Raw genomic sequence first — 17,829 nt, forward strand, 5'->3', positions numbered from 1 at the left:
CAAAAAAAAAGTCTCATTAAAGACACAACTCATGCATGAAGGTTATTAGTCCTTCTAATAGTTGTGTCTAACCCATGGGCACCTCCTAAAGACTAAACCAATAAAAATTACTCCAAGTGAATACATAATCTTCATTTTAAGCCTAGAAATTCAAAATGGTGGAATTCAAATGGATTCCCATCAAAGTCCTTGGCTCATAAAAAAATCCAACAAACATGTGGCACCCCGCCAAATGCTAACAACTCCCAAGGTCAGATCTCAAGGTGGCACCTTGAAAATTTGACATGGCTCCCTCTGTTTACGTTAGTGTTCTACGGAACTCGAAAATCTGATAAACTAAAATCCAATAAATCCTATACAAAACATAAGTCACAAGTATACAAGGTGCGGAAGATGGTAAAATAAAAACAGCATAAAGATAGATCAGAGTTGCGGAAGTTACAATATACCAGATTACAAAAATACTCTCACTCTAACATAAATCTAACACTCAACCCCAAAATCTATATACATTCTGGACAAAATTGAAAACACTAAATGGTGTAGTCCTAGTGTGCACCATGCAACAGACTCTAGTCGTCAATCTGACCAACCAGGTACTCCTTACTTCTCGACTCCGCGTCTGCCTCTGTAACTGCAAGTTCTGAAACTAAAAAAAAATAAGAAAGAAAGGATGAGTAACAATGGTTACCCAGTAAATCCACAATCAATTCCTACTAATAACTACTCTTAAACATGATCGAATAAGCATACTGAGCAGTTTAACATATGCAAAATTTTACAAGAGAAAATACGATTAACTGATACATATAGCCATGAATGAGCAGCTAAACATTTTTAAAGTTCACATAATATCAATCATTAATACTTACTATACATTTTCATTTTTTATACAAGTATAATTGATAACATTGAAATGACATGCACGTTTTTCAGTTTATATATCAAGATAAAACAATAGTTACATAATACGCAATGGTGAAGTAATAAAATTATAGAGTTGGGATTCACGACTGGATCCCTCTCAATCAGGACATGATATTCCTTAAATAAGTCGTAATTCCTAATTTTGTGGCTGGTCAATGTTTACCACACTTGCGGGACCATTTATCCGGCTCAGACTGATTATTTGACGTAATCGTAAGCAATTGGTCTCTTTTCGATGTGTCAGAACATTTGACTACTGTTAGATTGTTAGTGATTACTGACTAATCATCTTCGTCTGTGCCTATCAGGCATGCATGTGATTTACAAGGTAAACAACTCCATTCATATACGACCACCTTTACAATACACATTCACTGATAAAGATAGAGAGGAATGGACCTAGATTCCAGTTGTGACTTCATTCTCATACGTGTCCCATACCACGTATGAGCTTGGTGGTCCACACCGTACATCCCAAAATAGTATACCACTCCAAATGATATGGTGTACTATCCCTTCAAGCATTCACGAACTCTTTAACAACTCACAAAATAGATACATACATACATATATATATATATATATTATATATATATATATATATATATATATTTCTTTCAAAATAAAAGAGAAATTAACAATACAAGGTTGAGAATGGATATCCAGTTCCTACCATGCAACTGTGGTTTCCCGGCCTAAAATAAATAACAAAACTCAGCGTCTCTGCACTAATATAATTTAAATAAACATGCAACCAAATCATTATTCATGGATATCCTTTCACCAACCTACACACAACATACAATGTAAAATGCAGACATCACCCTTCGGGTGTGATTCTAACATTTTACCATTCATCCCCTTTCCCATTCTTTCGACATTCTCATATTTCATCTTTTCAAATCAAATATTTTTTTTTCAAGTTTTCAAACTCACTTTGATCATTCAATTGAAAATTATCAATTTTTTTTTAAAACGGGGTTCCAATAGGTACATGAAGGCAAACTGTTAAAATTGAAAAAAAAAACTGGTGAAAATTTGGCTAAATGTCATAAACTTAATTTTTCAAAATTCTCGTAATTGAAAATGGATTTTTAAAAATGAAAGCCTTAAATGCAAGACTTGACACCATATAATTTTTATAGTCTAATTCAAAGTGACGCGAAAGATATTAACTTTTAAAAATTTGTCGAAAACATTGAAATTTACGTTTTGCTCTTGAATCAAAAATCAGATTTTGATCATTTGAAATTTGGATCTTAAAACCATTCCCATTATTCTGAAATGAGGGGGTAAAATCTGAATTTCATTAAAAAACTTAAAATAAATGGATATTTACTTAAATGTTTTTAATGAAATAAAAGGTGAAAAAACATGTATAAGTCATGAGGAGGATAACCCAAAAGCTAGAAGTAGTTTTGTTCAAAACTTTATGTCGGTGGTAGAAGCTTGATTCTGTCGGTGGAATTACAAAGATACTTAGAATAATCAAATATATTTAAATTGTCATATACTTATTGTAGACATGTGAAGCTTATGAGTTGGACCTCATCTACATGAGTTTAGGAGTCTCCACCATTCAATGTTAAGGTATGAATGGCCACCATAGAATAGAATTTTATAAATTTAATCTTTGACTTTGTAGTGACTCACATTCAATGGAAAAGGGGTTAGGTCTACCTAAGAGATTAGGTAGGGCAGTTCGGTTGAAGGACAAGGAAGGTGTTAGACACATTATCCCACCCACCAAGTGATGGTTACTAAAAAAAACCCTAAATGAAGTAAGGAAATTGAATTTTTTTTTCATATTTTTGAAGATAAAAGGGATTATAGAGAAGTTAAAAGTCCAATAGACTATAGTTCGATTTACAAAAACTCAAAAAAGAAGTGATGAGCAAGCCATATACAAAAGTATATGCTTGTTGGATTTTTTTTTGTAAACTTGAAGATTTTGTATGAATCATCATGAATTTCACTGCACTTGCCTCTAAGATAGTTTTTAAACATCTATGTACCCTTAGGAGTGTTTATTTATTTTGGTTAGGCCTTAGAGACATGTCCATGTATGGACATGCCCTTAAAGAGAGACTAACCATATCCATGCAATTTTATTCACTTTGAAATTATTTTTGTTGGCTTAGAGAGTTAGGTGCGGATCTAGGAAGACAGACCTTTGATTTATAATCCATTTTTTTAACAATAAATAAAGTGGTGGGTACTTAAGGTGTATGCATGAATGGACTTAAAAGGAGAAGATTACCTCAATGAAGAAGAATTACTCTCTTCCTCCTTAGCCATTAAAGTAAGGAAACTAAACTAAAAGAACTTGACAATAAAGTGCTATAAACATAAAAAAAAAAATTTGAAATAACTTGCATTAACATCGAATAATAGTAGAACTTATTGGAGGACTTAAGAGGAGAAGATGATTTCTCAAAGAGAAGACTTACTCTCTTCAACCCTATGCCCTTGAAGGAAAGCAAGAAGATTACATTGTTAAGAACTTGAACTTAAATAAAACAACAATACTTAGATAAATAAAAAATCAGCATTTAGGTCTCCCACCTCATGTTAGTCTCATTGTTCTTTCTAACTGCTTCTTCTTTTAGCTTTAAGGGTTCCAAAGAGAGCAGAGATTTGGGCATAATTTTTTATTTTCAAATTCCCCTCCCCATTTGTCTTGAGGAGCCTTCTATTTATAGAGTCTTGAGAAACCCCTTAAGGATAAAAATGTCTCAATCCTTCCAATGACATAATATTCTCAACAAAACCTCCATAAGTGCCATTCCTTTCCTCATATGCCTTTGTCCTCAATGATCATTTCCCATAGCTTGAGTCGCACCAACCAAGTCCTTAAGGTTAAAAAGGTAAAAATATAAGAGATTCTTGAGTCTTCTTTTATGGTGACCAAGGTCAAAGGTAATAGGCTAGGCAAAATGACTATAAAACCAAAGTGTGGAGTGATGGGAGAATGAAAATGAGGGTAAAATTGTAAAAGATATGTGATCCCCAAAATGGTAAAGCATTGTTGGGGGACAAATGGAGTGTTTTAAGGGATTGAGGTATGAGAATATGCCAAATGGAGTGGTCCTCAAGAGCTTTTGGCTTTGAAAATGGAGTGGTCCCTTCCCCCCCTCCCCAGCGAAAATTTTGTGCATATGTAGGTGGGATGAGGATAGGGAAAAATCAAAACTATCCAAAGAAGAGATGCTGGAAGGCTTAAAAATGGTTTATCCACATCTTAGATGTGGATAAGCAAATTTGGCCTATCCATATCTAAGATACGGACATGCTTCAAAATGATATGTCCACACTTTAGATGGGGACAAGCCAATTTTGGTCTGTCCACACCTAAGGTACAGATATGCCTTATTTGGGCTTTTTAGAAGGTCCATGGGTCTTGGTTTTTTACTTTGGTAGTTCTCTGGGTTTTGCATGTTGCTTCATTGGACTATTCCTTCTTTTTCATTATTTCTTAGTCTTCTCGGACTCAATTGAGGCAAATATGGAGTGTCTACACTTACCATTGTTAAATAAAACTGAACTTCAACAAGAAGGAATTGCATCATAATTATTGAGACCAAAATTAATTATAAAAATAGAAAGAACTGACAACTTCATAAATAATTATTGTCGGACTCGACAATAATTAATATCAAATTGTCTACCTCGACAATTATTAATAAATACTGTCAACCCTAATTTTCTTTCTTCAAACTTTTTCATAAAATACATTTAAAAAATCATAAAAATATTGTAAAATAATATTGTAGATACGTGGTTTCGCGATTACGATAGCCACATCCACAAAGATTTGGAGTCGCCACCATTCATATTGTAAGTAGGTGTGAATGATCATCCGATCTACATTTTTCGAAAAAAGTGACATTTTGGCATTTTAGTGACTCACGATGGATAAAGTACCGATCAACCTCGAGATCGGGGTAAGTAGCTCGGTTGAAGAAAATGGAAGGTGTTAGGCATCCTTTTCTCCCCACCATGTGGTGCTAACATCAAAGAACTCGGTCATTTTGATTTTTTAAAATAAAATGTCACGTGTCGTGCGTTTGTACCCTATGTAGGGATTTACTTTTGGCTCAATTATAGGATCATTCCATTGATGGGAATGATCCTTATAAACCTATGCCTTGAGGTTTACATGTGATTTCGAAAAATATTGGCTAAGGTTGAGGGTTTATTCTCATGAGTCGAGAATGAACCTCATACCCATTGCCTCGAAAATAGTTTGGGGATTAAAATTGATTTTGTTTTAAAGGGATTACAATCCTTATACTTTCAATTTGATCGAAGTCCAATCTATCGGAGATAAGGGAGGGGGAGCATTTATCCTAAATCCATCTAAAATAAAATAAAGAGATAAGGGGATAATAGAAGAGGGAGAGAAGGTAGAGAGAGAAGGGGGTTTTTTTTTTGCACCCACCTTGAAGCTTCAATATTTCTTTTCGTCTTCTTCTTCAATGTCTTCTAAGGTCCTTAGTAGAGTGTGAGAGTATATTTTTCTCTTTTAGAATGTTAGTATGAAAATGAAGAAGAGATGAGTTGAGAATAGATTGAGTGAAATATTTTTTTTATGTGAGACTTGGTGTGAGTTTGTAAGAGTGAATTGGTAGTATTTTTGTGTAGTGAGAATTGGTAATCATTTTTGGAAAGAGGAGATGGGTATTTATAGATGTTGAGGGATTATTTTAGGGATATAATGGGGTAAAGTGGGGTAAAGTAAAGAATGGATAATGACATTGATTTTAGAGGTGAGGGATATGAAATTTCGAGTGAAAATGAGGGTAATTGTATAATGAGTGAAAATGGGTAGAGTTTAGATCCAAATGATTTGGATCCTACCCAAATTTATTTGGGTTGAGTGTTTGGTGGGGTGAGATGAGTGATGGTTGATGGAAGGACTGTGGGTATAAGGGAGTTGTTTGGAGAATGAGTATTAGGTTGGTTGAAGATGTGAGGTGTTTAGATTTAGGAGAATGGGTTGTGTAAGGAGTTAAATGTTTGGATTTTTGGGAGAGGTAATGAGATGATGACATGTTTTAAAAGGGAGAAGGTGATATGGTGATGAGATGAATTGATTGGTGATGATGGTTGGTTGATTAGAGAAAAGGGTATGGTGATGATGGTGGGAAGTATGGGTTGAGGTGATTTTGTTGGAGTGTTTTAAAGGAAAGTGATGGGTGGTTGATGGTGTTAGAGAATGGTGATAGGTTAGGGTGTATAGGATATGTGTTGTGATGTGGGTGGTTGATGGTGTTAGAGAAGGGTAATAAGTTAGGGTATGGGTGATGATGGGTTGAGGTGAGGGTGGTTGATTGTTTTAGAAAATGATGATGGGTTTGGGTATGGGTGGTAAAGGGTTGAGGTGATTTTTGGAGAGAGGTGATGTGATTGGTTGATTTTTTAGAGAAAGGTGATAGAGGTAGGTGATTAGATGGGGGAGGTGAAAGGGGATGATGACATGTGTCACCTTTTGATATAAATTGGTGATTAGTTTGATGTAGATGATGATTTATGGGTTAAAGTTGTGGGTTGGATAATGAATTGGATATGGATAATGTCTTGTGGGCTTTGTTGTGTTGGGCTTGGATTTTAGAGACGGTTTGTAAGTTATTTTGGATTGGATTTTTTTAGGGTGGGTAGGTTTTAGGGTTTAGGTGATATGAGATTAATTTTAGATTAAGGGGTAAGGTGGGAAATTGGTTTTTTGGAAAATCGATGGTTCATGGGCTTTGAATGGGCTTAGAGTGTTTGCGGATTTGGAGGCGGAGCGGTGGGAGGTAGGGGAGGTGATAGGTGTCCCAAGTCTCATTTTTTCATTTTTCATCTTTTTAAGATTTTTATAAATTATTAGATTGATTAAAATGCCACGTGTTGGCGAATTAGGCTTTTTATGCTCGTTGGAGAATTTTATTGCAAATCGAATATTTTTTTGATGCAAGAGCGGAGTGGTGAAGATTGGGAAAGGGTGGGGTGGGTCCGATCCCTTTGATGAGTCCCTTAAACCATTAGGAGACCTTAGGGGTCTTGGTTTGATCAAAATGTCGCTTTTTAGTGATTCGGGCTTTCGAGGCCCGTTGGTCCACTGTGTCGAAAATCGACGCTTGAGTGGAGCGGGGTAGATGGGAGCATGCCGAGTCTTTTTAGGTGGGCCCATTAGACCCTTAGGGGGTCTTAGGGGCCTTGATTTTGACAAAAATGTCATATTTTTTGTGATTTGGGCCTTTGAGGCCCGTTGGCACATTTTGTTGAAAAACTATTATTTTTTTGCCCTTTTTGAGTATGAGCCCGTACAAATTGGGGTGTCTACAAACATTATTACACACAGAATTGACCTAATTTGATAGATTTTCATAAAAAAACGAAGCGAAAAATCGAGAAAAACCTTAACTACAACATACATTGTTAAAATACTTCAAAAAATCTTAGAAAAAAGAGTTTTTCTTCCTTCTTTAATGTCTTTTTTTGTTAGAATGGAAACTTGAAATCAAGTTTTGTAGATGGAAAAAAACGGTTTTTGTTGAAAAATGGCGAGGTCGAACAGTTAGGGTAGTTTCAGAAGTTTTGCCAAATTTTTTTAGGGAAATTGGGTTTGAGGGAGTGCTTAGAAAAGATGGATTTAGTAAATGGACTATTTAGCTGTCATCGAAAAGTCAGGGACTAATCAGAAAGAAAAGTTAGTGCCAGGGACCATTAAGTAAAATTTTCATTTTTCATGTCGATTATTTGATATTCTTCCTGCCTCTTGACCTTAGTCTACTATGAAATACATGTAAAATTACCTGAATACTCTCATGTTCAATTTAACCAAAAACCTTGTTTTTATCCTAAAAAATCTGTCATTCTCAAGATCTTAGATCATTGAGCTCAACCTTAAAACATCAGAAAGTGTCGTAATATGATACTTATTTAATTTTTCAAGAATATTCTTGAAATATTCAAAATTCATATATGATAATGATGGAACAATCGCCATTGAAAAACATAGTTAAGAGAGGTAAGAAAATGTTATTTTGAATCTTTAATACTTTTGTTAAGATAAGGGATGATTTATAAACAAAAATTTAATTAAATAAATTAACAAGTTACATGAAAGAAATCCCACCTTTTGGGTCCATTAATTATCATTTTTAATTAAAATTACAACAAGCATTGTGTTTTTATAATTATTGTTATCATGGGTAAGCTTGTTCTTAAGTAGGAGTTGAACCAAAGTCTATGGCATCATCACTTCCCAACACTAGCTTGCATCCATCACTACTAGGTTTTATGGCGTGAAGTTACCAGAAGATTTGGTTATCTTGTTTCGTTCTTTCTTTTTCTCTTTTTAGAGAGAGAGAGAGAGTTACGACAAATATGGAATTTTCAAAGGATATATTACCATTTCGTGAGCTGTATATGGGATGATTCCCATTCCAGTGCACTACGCATTTTAATTCCGAAGACATGCCGGCAAGATCACAGGTTTTTTAAAGTGACGATGTCTCTAATCAATTGCAGTGATCTCACTGCTTTTTTAGTGAGAACGTCGCTTTTATGAACAAACAAATTGTCATTTTTCAAGAAAAGTACTAGAGATCTCGCTGCTATTTATCAACGAGATCGTCACTTTGAAAAACCTACGATCTCGCTAAACATGTTTTCGAAATTAAAATGACTAGTGTGCCGAAATGGGAATTTTGTCAAAAGTTGATCACATTTTGGGAATTATCTCATTTTGAAAAATTATAGAATCGACCATGAAATAAATAACTTGAAATATTTTATAATAAAAAATCAGTGAATTCACCACTTTTAAAAGCATCAAATTCATTGCTTTTTAAAAATAATAAATTCCTTATTTTAACCGTCTAAGGTTTGGTGAGATGGCCTGGCCAAGGCCATACCTTCGGAAGTGGAGGTCTTGAGATTGAATCCCCCTTTAGGACCACCCCAGGGATTTTATCTTAAAAATTACTTGGTGGAAGTGCCCCGAGAATTAGCCTGGTGCTCTAAGAGCCTCAAACACCTTGGTTCAATTTTTTTTTTTTCCTCCTAATTTTCTCATTTTCATAAAAAAATAATGTTATCTACCAGGATGGATAAATAGCATTTTTATAATTTTTAATACCAATTCTCTAATTTTTAGAAGAGTCGTGCTGAGTAACATTAAAATTGACATCGATTCTCACATTGCTAATGTGGAGGTGCACACATAGTCATAGATCTATAGTTCTGTACACACGTCCACATCAGCAATGTGAGAATCAATGTCAATTGCAATGTTATTCAGCATTTTTGACACCCAGTTTCTTAAAACACCATTTCCCCAAAACATTCATGAAAATTATGCTTCAAATGTGCATGCTCAAACATTTTTCCATCAACAGAACCTTGATATAAATTCTAGTAATCCTTAACTCGTCTTCAAATGTGACATTTCGCTCTGATAAGCATATCTTCTTCTTGTTAAAAAAAAGCAGCAAATACCAAACGATTGTGGAAGAAATAGTGGTATATTAGGGAGTGGGAATGGGAGAGTTAAATTTGAAGGATTGAATGAGATCAGAGTCAGGCAAGTTGAGAGGAGGAAGAGAAAATTGACTGTAAGTAGAGCTCCACCTTCTAATCTCTTGCATGTTAACAAGAGCCGCTACGGTGTTACTGAAAATACTCTGTCCTTTCATTGTTGTAGTTTCTATTTCTGCTCTTCTTACTTCTTTTTCCGCGTCCTTGTCTACTGTTTGAAACACTGCATCTATGGTACTCTCGCATTCTTTAATGAGCTTTGAGACAAGATCTGTGGTAAAGAAAGGTTGCTGCAACACTTTCTGAATGAATGGTGAGCGTAACACAGCTCCCGTTCTCTTGTCGTACTTCTTCAAGATCTTAGCCAATCCTGCAATACTTATTTTGTTAATCACTTGTAGAATCTTAAGAAATTTCAAAATAACAATTTGGGCATTAGCACACTCTTCAGCTGACAACCTCTCTAGTAACCTTATCGGCCAACTTAGTCCTTTTCCTAGGTCCCCCCTTCTGAGACTCGAACTCGAGACATCCTACCTTTTTATCTGAGCCTAAGTAATACACCAAAAGCATGTAGATGTTAACTGTGCGGAAAGTTAAACTCTTATCTCTTTAGGGTTAGGAGATCTCATAAATGTAATAATTGGCATACGGTTTGTAGGCCTTGAATTACAACTCTTCAACAAGTATGTTAAATAAAGCTTGAGATTCACTAGTAACCTATGTAATTGATGTTGCTGTAATTCACCAAGAGAACCATTTTGCCGTGGAAATTTACAATGTCCTTTTTTATCATTTCCATCTGTTCTCTATAAATTGTCTCCGAAGGTCGGCTCCCATTTGGTCCCAGTGTGAGAATAACCCTCTGAATCCTCTGTTGCAACTCCTGTACATCAACATCACAAGTATTTATCTTTACACATGGAAGGAAAAGGATATGTATTTCAGGTAGTATATATAAGAAACAACAACAATTCAATGTAAGATGATTTTGTAATCTAAAAAAAAAATTCAAACTAGAGGTCACAATCCAATTCAGCAGAATCGATTCTTTTAAATTTCAACTGCCAGTCCCAAGCCCGGATAGATAGAATTACTTTGGGTTTGTTTCAATTATCTTCACTGATCCCAAATTAGTGGGAAACTGGATTTTACTTGATCTCTGGATGGAATTGGTTTTAGTTAAGACTTCCATCAGCTTTGGCTTGACCCAAATATGACCTAGCTTTCATCATCTTCGGCCTCATTTGGGGCAGCATGGCTTTCAATAGAAGTGCTTCTATGAAATAACTTCTTCACGAATCTCTTACTCCTATATGAATCTCGCTTGGGACATCGATTGTTTGAGGACAGTGTTTGTAAACCACTCCCAGATGTAGAGATTGCAATTGGGAAAACTGCTTATATACATACTTTGGTAATCATACTAATTTTTTTTTTGGATATTTGGGTCATTAACTTAAAAAAAACTTTGGAGGTATTTAAGTCATAGTCTTTAATTAAGCTCAAAAAGTCAAAAACTCGTCAGCCGACTTGGTGCATTTTCAAGTTGAAACGCTGAAAATTGCTTCAAATGTGAATCGGGGCCGAGTCACGTTGAAATCCAATTGATTCTCTTAACCAAAATCAAATACATTTTCATCTTAAAAAAAAACAAATAAATATATCTTATCACTTCATCGAGGCTCCCCAGAAGCTACTATCCAAAAGCTGGAATTCGGTCCTTACCAAAGTACCTACCAACCCCATAGGCCATATAGGCCATATAGGCCATAGCCATATATATAAATGAAAAACATAAAACTTACTGGATGGCGTATTATGAAGTCCTCTTCCTGCTCCATGAAGAATGAATTAAACTTGTTGATCTGGATGTTCAACGAGTGGATGAAATCCGCTTCTGCCTTTTGAGATTCCGAAATTCCATTTATGGACATCATCGGTGTGGAAGAGATAAGATTAACCTGCTGCTTCAAATCCTTGTAAGTCAAGAATTTGTCTCTCCATTCTGGCAAGCTCTCCCGAATTTGTTGTTTCAATCTCTTCCCAAATTTCATCTCTCAAATCCAAAGTTTTAAGATTGACAAGTGTGAAGTGAAGGAGAAGAAGAAGAACGAGAAGGTTAAATATTACTTGAAATTAAAAAAAGTAGAATATTTGAAAGCATATGCTAAGCGTGACGAAGGGGATGTGTAGAAAACTAGGAAGTAATAAAAGAAGTTAACGAGTAAGAGAGCCTTCCCTTTGGGCATATTCGCTTCTTGTTCACAACTTCACATCAAAGCTACCCAACGACTTTCTGGTTTGTTTGTTTGTTTAAAATAGGCTATTTTAGCCTTACCCCCCTATCATAAATCAAGGTTGCTTTTTCATCATGATTCAACGTCAAAACTTTGATTTATTTATTTTTTTTCAAAATGTTTTTCAAATACTTAAATTAGTAAATCAAAATTTGAAAAAAAAATTCAAATATACATATTAAATCATTAAGAAAAAATAATGTTGGTTAACTAATAAACGGGATTAAACCTAATCTTGCATTTTGCAAGAGGGTAAGCATAATATCACCAATTTAATAGGGGATGTTTCTAAAATACTCTTTAAAATAAGAAATGATGGTGTCCTCCTGAAGATGAGCTTCTTCCTAGAATAAGACTCGACTCAATGACTCAAGGTGAGTTTTATGACTCTGATGAGTCGTCTAAATATAAAATAAAATTTTAAAAAGTTTACCAATTCATGAATGAGAGATCTTGAAATTGTTGTGAAAGTACACCTTAAAATATTTATCAAATCACATTTTTTTTAAATTGTTATAGAAATTATCAAAACATTTACTGTGGTGGCATAAAATTCACTTCTCCACCTCGAGATTCATAGTGTCTCCAGTCAGGGGTGGAGCTAGGATTCTCTTCTAGGAGGCAAATTACAATTAACCAGTAAGGTTGAGTTTGAAGCTGACTGGTTTGGGGAAGGAAAATTCAAGGACTTTTGATTAGAGATTGAAGACGTAGGCATTTACATCATTTTTCATAAGTCTATGAGAGAAGACCTAAGTCCAACATACAATATTATGTTGTTTGATAAAAAACATGGGATATCTCAAACATTCATCAAAACACCTACATGGCCTCGCAATGTCTGTCTTCTCTAATAGAGTAATGCAAAATGGTTTCAACACTTATCTTTAATGTGAACTTGAAAACGCTTTTATTTCTTTTCCCATAAAAGACATCTTCAACCTTTTGAATAAAATCTTTTAGCCTAATCTTCAATTTGAAAATAAATTTACTTTAACCTTTAAACGTAAAGAAGGATTTTTGAAGTAGAAGATGATGAGATTTTTTTATAGAAAATTCTAGAAATTTCTCCAAGAGATTAAGGTGAGGTTAAAAATAATGGATTGAAAATGAAGTTAAATAAATTAAGATTACTTTACTATAGAGGTTGAGGCGCCTGGAGATGAACTACTTTTAAGAAGAAAAATTAAGGAGTTTTTACTGCAAAATGAAAATGAAGGTATTTAAATTTTTTTCTTAGCTTAGAAAATAAAAAACAAGGTCGAAGGGGACATAACATAAGTTTGAAAAATATTGAAGTAGGGGAAAACAAGGTCAAATGTGACATTTTATCAATTTGGAAATATAGGGGATATCTCAAATATTTTCCAAATTATAAAAGGGTTGTAAATCGAAAAAGTTGAGAGTGCAACTGCCCCCTTTGGCTCCTCCCCTGTCTCTAATCCAAATTTGTAAAAAATCACATTTAATTAAACACTAGTTTGGTTTTTGCCAAAGAAACTCCAATGTCAAAGATTCACATTTTTTTATTATAGCCAGAATCATTCTTTGATTTATTTTTGTAATTGAAATTTATTACATTCAAATCCATTGATTTTTGTCATGATTTTTGTTTAAACTTGCCACTGCTCCCTCAACCATTGATCCTCTAAATCTCTTTCCTTTATCTTAAGAAGGTATCATTTTCCTTGAATTCCCTTCATATTCTAAATTCAACATATCGTGAATCATGCACCATCCAATCATTTGAATTCCTTCCTTTTCTCTTGAGAGGGTAATCCTCGAGATTCTAGATTCTAGATTGTGGAGCCCATTTCCATCACACTTTGAGATAAGGACACGTGCTCTACCTAAGCCCACAACTCTGAGTTTGAATTCAAGCACGTTGGCTCGGGGAAAATGCACAAGCAGTCGGGAAATCAGATTGGTAAGGACCGACATAGAGGATCAACCTCAAATAATCAAAAAGATCAGGCAGAATGGCAGCAAAATGGCATTAGAAGACAAATGAAGTTCGACCATGAAGCCGAATATCTTTATTTAATGTAGATTCCATGAGTACGAATCAAAGTAATTCTGACAACAATATATTCTGACTCACCGACTCCAAAACAATAAGTTCAAATCAATGCAGCGAGACACCTCAGATCAAATTTAAGTGCAAATATTAATGAGGCATGAGAATAGAATCTAAAAACGCAGCCACCTATACTAACTAGGTCATGACCTAATCGGCCAGTGCACATGGGTAAATTATGTGGTGACACTTTTCCAAACACGGGGCTATAAAACCCCCATTCAAAGTAAGGTGTGGGGTTCAGATTTTGGAATGCGAAAACAAGGTAAACAAAAAATCACATTTCTAAGATTACTAATCATCATCTTCTATGAGATCTCTAAATTTAGAATTATCTCCTAGTATCATTCCAAATTTTTAACTTAATCTTTAGAGAATTATTGGCAGACACCACATCGGGGCCTCTCTTCTTTGTTTTTAGTCACCAAAAGCTTGGATCCGATTTCACCATTTGGAGTAGAAGAGCATCAACTGGAGTAGAAGAGTTGACGGATCATATCTTCCAAGCTTGATCAAGAGAGTTACTCATCTCGATGAGTGGGGCCTGAAAAACCCTCCACACAAATGAATCCTACAATTATCCATAAGTCCTAATTTATGCTAATATATTTCCAAAATCACATTTTTATAACAGTAATAATTTATTTTAAAAAAAATAAAGATAATGGGGGAAAATTAGTATTTTACTACATTGATATGAGGGCCATTTACACTATTTACAATTAGCTTTTTGATAGCTTAAGAAAAATATCTTATTTACTAATTTTTTTTATTGACTTTATAAACGATTTGCAATTTATATTGCACTATTAAATAAGATGAATTCATCACACCTTTTCGGAACTCATCTTTTACTAATACCTAATTAAAAATAGTTTTAAATATTTTAAAATTAATCATTATATTTAGTTTGCTTTCTAAAAAATCATTCTAATTTTTCTGTGAAGGATATTTTTTACATTTACTGTAGTAGCATCATCTCTAGATATGAGACAGTCACTTGGCCAAAATTTAATAAAATAGGCAAAATATAGTAGTTGAGTATAGATCGGAACTACTTAAATGTCGGAGTTTGATTAGGGGGACATTATTCGTAATCGACTTGACATGTGTCAACTGTTGCATTCCAAAGGTAAGTTGGAAATCATCTAGAATTATAGATGATTATTAAATTAACCCTAAACAAAAAAAACTATAGGATAAGGGTTTGCCATTTCTTATCCTATATAACATATTTTGATGCATTGTAAGTGACTTGGGCATTGATGAAGTGTTTTTGTAAGAACATTCGTAGAACTCAACGAAGTCAGAATCAAAGTTAGGTCTAACTGTGATTCTCGAGAATCATTGTGGATTTTTGCATCCACACCAATCATCTTTTTAATAAATAAATTGGTGTATTTCTTGTATGATTAGCTTGACTTGGCGAGTTGATTCAAATGAATTTAAAGGAATAGTGCATTGAGATCAAACTCAGTCACGTTCTAAAACAAGATATCCCATTAATTATTCTTAGAAGATGATCCTCGTGATTCCCTCCTAGTACTTAATCTCGAGAACCGCGTCGTATGGTGTCGATTTAGGGAGAACATCTTTGTGAGGATGACAGGTAGGGAAAATGGGGGGCGAGGGTATGATTCCATGGAATCTTCGTATAAATGGTGTTGGATTTTGGGTTGTAGGTTTGACGTGGAAAGAGTCTCTGTCTGTCTGTCTCTCTCTCTCTCTATATATATATCATTAATTAAGAATGGGAATATCTGATAATTATTCTTAGAAGATGCTACAACCTAGTCCCACACTTATGAACAAAAATGGGCTCAAACTGATTGAGACCTTTTAATTAATTAATTAATTAATCATGGTTTTAAGGTTTCAATAGGACAAACTCACAATCACACAACTTACATACAACTAACCATCTGATGGGTAGGTGAGTGGTAACACTTCGGGTCAAGGGATCTGCCCCTCCTATGATCTCAAGTTTGACTCCCAACGATTGTTAATATCTATAGTCACGGATCGCAAGGTTAAAAATTCTCTTTAGTAAATTTTGTTCGGAGATGAGGGATTATTTGGTGCACGCAAACATGCCCAAACACTCTTCTTTATTATTATTATTTAAAAAAAAAAAAATTGCATACATCTACCTTATATTTTAGAAATCAAACGGTGTTTGGACAATTAGTGGGATCACCCCTGTTTCGCTTAGGTTGGACCGACTTACATTTTTAATATATTTATTTTTATTTTTTATATTTTTTATATCTAGATTTTAGATTATATTCTCTAATATTTAATCGATAGAAAGCAATGCATGTTACGAAAAAAAAATAGAAACATGAAATCAGATTCTAAAAATATTAATAAAATAAAAGTAAAGTTCAAGAGAAACCTAAATAGAGATTTCATGAAAAATAAAACCTTATAGAAGAGATTGAAGGAAAATAGGAATCAAAATAAAAATAACATCTTTGAAAGAATCAAAAACCAATAAAATAAAATAAAAAATAAAAATCTTAGAGAACTAATAGAAATCGAAGATGATAGAGATATATTTAAGAGATACGACTATCAAGTAAACACTTTTGTTAAAAATAAATGTCTTTTTTATTTGTTTAGCATTGATTCAAATAAAATTAATATGATTTATTTTTATGATGCCAATTTAAAAATAACAATAAGTTTGTTATGGTTTTTTGATAAAGTGAAAAGTAAGTGATGTATTCTAAGACAATGCTATTGGCTGTTGTCGTTTCACATGGGTTAGAATTTGTTTTTATGAGAAAATTTTCTAACTGGCACGCGTTTTCTATAATCACTTTTTCGCCCAATACACTTTAAATGATGTTAATGGGTAAGTATTGAAATACCCTTATTTTATTTTATTTATTTTACTGCATACACCCACCTAATAGACAACTATTCCTACCGATGCCAAGGGTTTAATGCCTAGTGAAAAAATTATCGAAAATACCTCTGAGAATATTAGTTTTCAATTGATTTGTAAAGGCCATTATTCAATATAGTCAGATATTTTTTGTTGCCAGCCGATATAAATTAAGCATTTTGATAAATGGAGGTTAGTGTTTTTTTTTTTTTTTTTTTAAGTCTTTTCTTCAGCTTTTGTTCTAGGATTGTTATTATCGTTTTGCAATCGAACATGTACAAAAAAAATTAATTTAATCATTATCATTCAAAACACACACACACACACACATATATATATTTCCAGATTTTCCAAAACGTTTGGTAATCCAATATCGAAATAATAGTATACATTCAATATGTATTGACCGACATTTTCAACACATTTTTGATATGTACATACTGAACGAGTTTTCACCAAGATTCCTATATATATGAGTGTTCAGTATGTACTTATTGAACCCATGTTTAAATTTTGGTAAGTATTAATTGAATTAAATTTCTTTATTCAGTTTGGGTATACCGAACGATACATAACATGAAATCTTATTAAAATATTGTTTGGTATGTTTGAACCTAATAGTGTTGCTATTATTGGTATGTTGTAACTGATAATATAAGGATTATTTGGTAAAAAAATACTAAATTTTTTTTGTTCCAATTTTTTTCTCCTTCACTAATTTTCATTCCAATTGTTGATGTAGGGACCAACATTTGTTGATAATTTATCTGCGAAAGTTTTCATTATCGATGAGGTATATTATTTTCTTAATTGATTGATTTCCTGATAAATTTTTTAAATTTATTTCATAAAATAATCCTGATATTTTATTTATCTCTTAGGTATTCCAAACACATGAAGAGTTGTGCAATTGAGTTCGAGACATGGGCCGACAAGTTAATACAATTATTGTTGTCTCACATTTCCAATCTTAGCTAAAAGGGAAAGACACCAAGACTCTTTTTTGGATGTGAGAGGGGTGGGAAATATAGATCTTCCAAAAAAGGTGGACTTGATTTGGATGCTCTTATATAAATTGAGAGTAAGAAGTGTGAGTGACATTTCTTTTT

The 17,829-nt window shown here is 33.6% G+C and overlaps 1 protein-coding gene across 1 annotated transcript; it reads right to left on the reverse strand.

Moving 5' to 3' along the window:
* Positions 1 to 9,299: 9,299 nt before the first annotated feature.
* Positions 9,300 to 11,583, reverse strand: SPX3 (SPX domain protein 3). Its single transcript, XM_086417272.1, has 3 exons — positions 11,262 to 11,583; positions 10,174 to 10,339; positions 9,300 to 9,823 (listed from the first exon to the last, which is right to left on the reverse strand). Exons 1-3 carry the CDS (start codon positions 11,508 to 11,510, stop codon positions 9,444 to 9,446), a joined length of 795 nt encoding a protein of 264 aa, XP_086273398.1. The 5' UTR covers positions 11,511 to 11,583; the 3' UTR covers positions 9,300 to 9,443.
* Positions 11,584 to 17,829: the final 6,246 nt, after the last annotated feature.

This window comes from Akebia trifoliata, chromosome 11, assembly GCF_017979445.1.
Source record: "Akebia trifoliata isolate Shusen 1 chromosome 11, ASM1797944v1, whole genome shotgun sequence".
NCBI classification, from domain to species: Eukaryota; Viridiplantae; Streptophyta; class Magnoliopsida; order Ranunculales; family Lardizabalaceae; genus Akebia; species Akebia trifoliata.

Bases quoted from the DNA above. Each gene is read 5' to 3' on its own strand.
- SPX3 (XM_086417272.1), bottom strand. From the start codon at position 11,510: ATGAAATTTGGGAAGAGATTGAAACAACAAATTCGGGAGAGCTTGCCA. The intron at 10,340-11,261 runs GTAAGTTTTATG...GTTGATGTACAG, and splicing joins ACTTCATAATACGCCATCCA to GAGTTGCAACAGAGGATTCA. The intron at 9,824-10,173 runs GTTACTAGTGAA...TAAGTATTGCAG, and splicing joins CAGCAACATCAATTACATAG to GATTGGCTAAGATCTTGAAG.